General features: G+C 37.6%; 1 protein-coding gene across 2 annotated transcripts; it reads left to right on the top strand.

The window, feature by feature from the left end:
• The first annotated feature begins 527 nt into the window (after window positions 1–527).
• LOC149408827 (uncharacterized) lies at window positions 528–3,111 on the top strand. 2 transcript variants are annotated; one of them, XM_089650399.1, is made up of 5 exons: window positions 528–1,051; window positions 1,197–1,398; window positions 1,488–1,568; window positions 1,745–1,819; window positions 2,629–3,111. In XM_089650399.1, exons 1-5 carry the CDS (start codon window positions 881–883, stop codon window positions 2,991–2,993), a joined length of 894 nt encoding a protein of 297 aa, XP_089506525.1. In that variant the 5' UTR covers window positions 528–880; the 3' UTR covers window positions 2,994–3,111. The 2 variants fall into 2 exon arrangements, with proteins under 2 accessions (XP_089506525.1, XP_089506524.1); XM_089650398.1 differs by having other exon boundaries at window positions 1,482–1,568.
• Window positions 3,112–7,545: the final 4,434 nt, after the last annotated feature.

Here is a 7,545-nt window from a genome sequence, read left to right as displayed (position 1 = left end):
ACTTTAGACTTACTTACATTCATCATTAACTCATTCTTCATACATATCTACTTGATTCATCCTAGACACGAGAGACTGTAGATCTTCCATACTGTTAGCAATCAGCACCGCATCATCAGCATACAACAGGCAATATACTTTCAGATGACTCAAGGTGTTTGTCATCCAATTAATGGTTCCCAGTGCAACTGTACTCGATTTAAATAATTTTAATATAAATTCAATAGGTAAAAAAACGGCGCTATATAAATTTTATAATTTTAAACAAAATAATGTGGTATCAATCAACATTTTATCAATGTAATTGCATATATTCATAATAATTTTTATCTTTTCAAAGTTCTTTGCTTCTGGTAAATTTTACAGCGCCCTTAAGTTGATTAACACTTTATTTTTTTCCACTTTAATTTTATTGACCGTAACCGGTTTCAGCTCATTAAAGCCATCTTCAGACTGGTACTAGTCATTAAATATGATGTTTGCGGCTAGTAGTGTCCTTCCGAGGTTTGAAGAGATTTACACCCGTATTCAGAGTCGATCCTTAAAGTTGTCTAAGTCAAGTGTCAGCCTTACCTAAGCAAAGGTAAGAACCGTCCTTACCTTTAACGCTTCTATACAGAGTCCACACTTTGAGCTTCCTTTCCTCAGGTAGAGACCTTTTGTCTACGCCGAAAGAAAGGTGTGACGTCATCCGAAACTTGTCGATGTCCTGCTTCTACGGAAACAACATGCCCCGTTTTGGGACAATCTGTGTGTTTATCTATGCTGTTGTCTATGGATTTAGTTCAAGCGTCTGTCGTAAATAAGTAAATAACATCGGCCTGTCAAAAGTCTCTGTTACATCTTCAGTTGAGTGTCTCGAAAGTTTCCTTTTTAAACAATGAATTCTCGTATTATAATCACGCCGAGTGAAAGGCAATGTTTATTAGATTTAATAAACACATATCCTGCCGTTGCCAGCATTTCGACTAATCATCTGCAACTTGGCGAGAAGAAAAATGCGTGGGCCAAGTTGACAGATGATTTCAACTCAATCGCCGGCAATCAAAAGGTTTGTATCTTTTGTAATTGAAATACTAACTAGCCATCACGCCGTTTCCCCACAGGGATACTCTTTTTTCATTCATATACATACTCTTCTATTGTTCCGATTCCGTAATACTATTATAATACTGTATTATTGAATTCCTTCTTAGCGGACCCAAGCGCAGCTTAAGAAATGCTGGGACAACATTAAGTCAAAAAGGAAGATGGAGCTCTGCGAGGAAAAGAGGAGCAGGATGAAGACGGGAGGGGGCAGGCTGTCGCCAACTGTCTCTGATGAGCATCATCCCGTTGACAGCGTGCTGGACTTGGCCACCAACGTTGAACTGAGCTTTAGCAACGACAGCGATCGCGGTTAGTTTAAGAAAGTTATGTGAAATATTTTGGCTACTTGTTTATTTAACTTTGACCTTATTTCTTATAAAGTATTGTTTAAGTTTCAGATACCGCTGTGCCCAGCACCAGCACGTCTGCTTTATTCAGCATGCCATGGACTGACCAGTCGACGGAAGTGCCGGTGTTTGGTAAGTCAATTTTTGATAATATAATTGATTCTTATCAATTCAAAATGTGATTTGTTGTTAGATGGTAGTGTTCGCATTTCTCTGTAGGAACTTATTACATAATTTTATCAGTTGTCATGCTAAATCTTAAATAATTTTCGAGATAGAAATATTGCAAAAGTGTTTTTAATTTTCAGATATAACAAAAACACCGGAGGAAAGTTCAACGCCCCAGCTCAAGACGAAGACACGTCGCATTATAGCCAAGAAAGGTGACTATATTTACCTCTCTATTTGCTGTGATTACTTGCATTTTCGTACAAAGGTTCAAATAATGCTCGGAGTTCGGAGAGCTTTACTTTAACCTCTCGTTTTCCACCATAAAGAAAGAGGGGCCCTGTTGAAGATGCTGTGTGGGGAATGTTTTTGAGGAAGGAGTGAAAATGGGTCTTGAAGAGACCAATGTTGTAGGAGGGAGGAAAAACAGAGGCCAGCAAATCGTTCCACAGCCGAGCTGTTGATGACAAATGTCATCCGTGTACATGCAATGAATATGCTAATATCGATCACTTCGTCGGTAATCTGGCCTCATACAAAAGATGCATTAAACTTAATTTGTTTGCTAGTAGGTACCACGATAATACATCATGTAAACATAATATGCCTACCAGTACTGCACTCCAAAACTATTTAATGTACTAGAAATCATAGGTACTTGAAAAATTTATCAAATCGGATGACATAATCCAGGATTTCTTACTTTTTATATTTAAATCTTTGTGGGTACCTTTTAGAGATAATTTATATTTCTACATTTTTACTGTTTTTTTTCTTACTTTAAATTTTAATTTTTACTTGTAATTTATAGTTTGCACTTTATATTTACTTTACACTTACTTACTTTACTGTGTAAATAAATAAATATGTTGGGCGCGTGTTTGGCGTGTTTCCCGACTGTGCACTATGTCATGGGGCACAGAGTGTTATTTACACAAATAAACCTGTTATTTACATTGATGACTAATCAGCTTGCAATTTTGTGTTGTTTCACTAATCAGCTTGTAATTTTGTGTTGTTTCAGACTTGATACCATCTAGTGGGCAGGTGGTTCGGGACGAGGGCCAAGTGCGTTGCCTCAGAAGCACCAATCTAACAAAGTACGATGAAGAAATGCACGTAGTAAGGATGGAGACTGCCCGGGAGCAGAGAGAGACTGCCCGGGAGCAGAAGGAGACTGCCCGGAAGCAGAGGGAGACTGCCCAGGAGATTGCCCGGGAGCAGATCGAGACTGCCCGGGAGCAGAGGGAGACTGCCCAGCAGATTGCCCGGGAGCAGATCGAGACTGCTCGGGAGCAGTCGAAAGGAGCTCGTCTGCAGAACGAACTTATAGAACTACAAATAAGAAGAGCGAAGGCAGAATTGGAAAAAGAGCTCGCCAATAAATAAATATGAATAAAAAATATATTAATCTCCAATAAATGTTTTATTTATTTTCCATTCTGTTTCAATTTTTTTGATAATGGACATTATTAATACATACATAGGTATATATTTAAGATAAACCCTTGTGCTCTTTCATAATTCAATACACATCATAATTATAACATATTATAAAAAATATGACTTCACTACTCATTACATTAGATAAGGTGTCCTTTCACAGCATGACATTACACAGCACAATTACTATGCATTAAAAAATATGACTTCATTAGTCATAACATTAGATATGGTGTCCTTTCACAGTTCAATACACAGCACAATTACTATACATTATATATGGTGTCCTTTCACAGTTAATTACACAGCACAATTATTATACATTAGATATGGTGTCCTTTCACAGTTCATTACACGGCACAATTACTGACGTCACTATTCATTACATATATGGTGTCCTTTCACAGTTCATTACACATCACGTAAAATGTCTTTGGATAAATGCATCTCTTATCGTTCTGCCTGAAGCAGACTGCACCACCGAATTGACAGGTATATTTATACCCTCAAACCGCCCAAAATGCTGGTCGTTTGACGATATACATAAATTATGCAAAATGGCACACGCAACGATAATGTTTGTAGTATTACTTAGTTTATTTTCTAATTTCCTCCTCAGACAAGGAAATCTCCTCTTCCATACACCAAATAATCTTTCGACTACATTCCGTGTGGAAATTTGCGCCTTATTATATTTTTCTTGCCCTTCATTTGCAGGATTTAATACTGGTGTGAACATATAATTTGTCTGGCCATATCCGTTGTCCCCGAGAAGAATGCCTGTAATCCTTTTCTCCTCAAACTTTAGGCGGCACGCGCTGTTTTGAAATATCCTGGAATCGTGGGTAGAACCAGGCCACCTGGCAACTATGTCCAAAAATTCCAAACGTGGACCTGACACAGCTTGCACATTCAAGGAGAACCATCCTTTCCTGTTGCGAAAAGATTCCCCTATTGTTCGGCTTGGGCTCTTGATGGCAATGTGTGTACAGTCAATACATCCGACGACTCCTGGAAATTGGGCTCTTGAATAGAAGAGTTTCCGATTTTCAGCGTAGTCCTGGGGCCGTTGAGGAAAATGAATAAATTCAGTTATCCGTTGCGCCAATCTGGAGGAAATCTTTTGCACTACTCTGCTGGAGGTTGGTTGGCTCAGTTTGTGTAGATCTCCCGCAACAATCTGGAATCATATAAAAATATGTAGGTAGTTAATGAACATTGAAAATAATACAAGATGAACACTCCATCTAGATATTTTGTACATCTAAGGGCATCTGGTTAATTTTAGGTTGACATCATGTTTTCATTAAATAATATATGCATTTTTTCATTCTTTGTCGATTTCAAATCAGTACAGACATAATGTAAATAACAAGTTTCAGCATCACAAAATGTAATATTTTCGTTTCACAAAAGTAGAACATAATTTGACAATAGATATCTAGTAAAAAAGACGCATTTACCTGATAATTACCAGTAGCGTAGAATCGCAGCGCGATAGCTACCTGAATAACAGGAGGTATGGGCAAGCCTCTATTATTAACTAAAGCGTAATTCGGAAATAATAGAGGAATTAATATATGCATTACAGTTGTTTTCTCCAACCGATAACGATCCTTAAATTGCCGGTCACTGTAAAACTCCACGGGATTTTCAAAATCGCGTAAATAACGCCGCACGCTGCCCATATTGTCCGTGCCAACGTCGTCACGTGTATTGTATGGATCAACGATGTAATCCAAAAACTCGTTATCCATTTCCATGATCTCCATTTCCATAATCTGCATCTCCATTGTTTTATGTTTTCAACAGCAACAACCGCAACAACTGGGAACAAATCACCGACTTAGCAAGGCAAAGGTACCCTACCCACCAACCTCGAGTTTTGACAGCTAAAAGTCAAAGTAAGCAAGTATGCGCGTGCGCAGTGTCGTAGAGACTTCCATAGTGACGTCTCTGAATACAAAATTTTTTGAAATCTTGAGAAAGGTAGCTTCCTTACTAAGTGACGTCACACCGACTTTAGGCGTGTCTCTGAATATAAAACGGTGTTTTTTAAAGGAAAGGAAGGTTTCTTGAACTAAAGGATCGACTCTGAATACGGGTGTTAGTCTCACTATTTTACAATAGAAAAGTTCAAAGTAATAGTGATGATGGAATAACAACGAAAAGACGAATGACAATGATTGATGAGTTGTATGGGCTTAAATACTATTCAATCCTTTGTTAGTTTATTGCGTGTCAAAACATCCTTGAACTTTTGTGGTACAGATTTAATAATATAATATTTGACTGGGATGTGGTTTTAGTCATATCCTTTGAGCAGCTTAACTGCGTAGCTAAGTGCGTTATTAAATGAGATCATCATTGATGAATTATCTTATATTACATATAATGAGGTAATGAAAGCTAGATGCATTGGTAGATGTTGGGGGTACATAACAGTACGTAAGTCGAGTAATGTACCCCCGACATCTACTAGATGCATTGGTAGATGTTGGGGGTACATAACAGTACGTAAGTTGAGTTATGTACCCCCAACATCTACTAGATGCATTGGTAGATGTTGGGGGTACATAACAGTACGTAAGTCGAGTTATGTACCCCCGACATCTACTAGATGCATTGGTAGATGTTGGGGGTACATAACAGTACGTAAGTTGAGTTATTTATTTTATTTTATTTAAGTTTTAATCCAGCAGGACTGGGAGGATAGTGCAATCCCAGTCTGCCATAATACATGAAATAAAACAGGGAAACAATAAAATACAGTTAAAAAAAATTATAAAAATGGAAATAAGATAAAACAAACAGAAAATAAAAATATAAAAATATTTGGCAGGTACCTAAATATAAAATTAAAATATAAATCAAAAATAAAATAGTCATATAAATACAATAAAAAACAATTAGACTAAGTTTAATTAAATCGTCCATCGGGGAGGTCGCCGCATCATCTGCATCCATCGCTCATTGAATGGGGAACTGAGCCACTCGGATGCAGCCACAACGATGATGTTGGTTGACTTCCGAGTCCTACCCCAGAAGCTGGCTAGTCGGTGGCGAAGTAAGGCGGGGAATGAGTGCACCCTCCCTTCAGTAAACATTGTGGAGGCACTGCAGAACCTCGGTAGTTGCATGAGCTGCCTGTATGCATTATTGTAGCACACCCTCAGCTTGTCCCATTGCGCTGCTGGGTATTGTGTCCACAGCTCAGATGTGTCACCACAGTGGAGTGCAGAATGCCTTGAAAAGTAGTTTTCTGACATCATCGCCACAGTGGTAGAACCGCCTTGAGAGCATTCCGGCCCGTATATTGATTGCTCTTCTTTGTCGTTCCATGTCTTCTATATCCTTCATATCTTCGGTTAGGATATGTCCCAGATATTTAACCTGCGAGGCTACAAGTACCTACTTCTTTTCCGTCTAACCAGATTGGAGGAATATTTATTGGCTCCTTGTTGTATTTAAAAACCACGATTACTGACTTTTTTGCATTGTACAGCAGGTTATATGAGATTGCATACTCTTCGCATATTTGAACAAGTCGTCTCATCGCTTTAATCGAAGGTGCCAACAGCACCATGTCATCCGCGTAATTAATGTTGTTACCGCCTTGACCGCAGATATGACAACCAATTCGTGTATCATTCAGTTCTTGTAAGAGGTCATTAATGTATACATTAAATAGAATAGGAGACATATTACCCCCTTGCCTGACTCCGCTTTTTAGGAATAAGGGTCTTGAAGAAGCTCCGACATCTACTAGATGCATTGGTAGATGTTGGGGGTACATAACAGTACATTTTGTAAAATGGAGACCAAACAACTGGTGCAAACTCCAAATGACTTCGTACATAGGCAAAGTAGAGTTGCTTAAAGATATCGAAGCTATTAAAAAGTTTTATGTCTCTTATGATGAAGCCTAACATTTTAGCAGCTTTATTTGTGATTTGATGTATATGAAGGTTATATTGTAGTTTACTATCAAGGGTTATTCCGAGATCACGAATTTCTGAGACTGTTGCAATGTTGTTGTTGTTTAAAGAATAATCAAATAATATTTTATTTGTATTTCTCGAAAAGACAATGTGATGACATTTTGAAACATTTAGATATAGTTGATTTTGTTGGCAATAGGTGGATATATTGTATCATGTTGTAAATTGACACAATCGTTTAGACTTTTTATTGGCTTGTATAGCTTAGCATCATCAGCAAATAATTCTATTTCAGAGTATTTTACGACATTGATCAAATCATTAATATACAAAATGAAAAACAATGGTCCGAGATGAGAACCCTGTTGGATCCCAGAGGAAATTTCATTGAAATCTGATTCGAAGCCCTTTATTGCTACTGCCTGTGATCTGTTGAGTATATAAGATAATGAAATAAATTACCACGTATACCTAATGACCAAAATTTTCTTAGTAATAATTTTTGATTAATTTTATCAAATGCTTTGGCAAAGTCTGTATATAATAATATGATATCT

The sequence above is a fragment of the Hesperophylax consimilis genome, unplaced genomic scaffold (assembly GCF_061612785.1).
Source record: "Hesperophylax consimilis isolate HC1 unplaced genomic scaffold, BYU_Hcon_1.0 scaffold_54, whole genome shotgun sequence".
Classification (NCBI taxonomy): Eukaryota; Metazoa; Arthropoda; class Insecta; order Trichoptera; family Limnephilidae; genus Hesperophylax; species Hesperophylax consimilis.
This window is presented reverse-complemented; position numbering and strand designations above follow the sequence as displayed.

Excerpts from the sequence above, each read along its gene's own strand:
- LOC149408827 (XM_089650398.1), top strand. The coding sequence starts at position 881 with ATGAATTCTCGTATTATAATCACGCCGAGTGAAAGGCAATGTTTATTA. Across the intron at positions 1,399-1,481 it reads TAGCAACGACAGCGATCGCG|TTTCAGATACCGCTGTGCCC; the intron begins GTTAGTTTAAGA and ends GTATTGTTTAAG. Across the intron at positions 1,569-1,744 it reads GACGGAAGTGCCGGTGTTTG|ATATAACAAAAACACCGGAG; the intron begins GTAAGTCAATTT and ends TTTAATTTTCAG.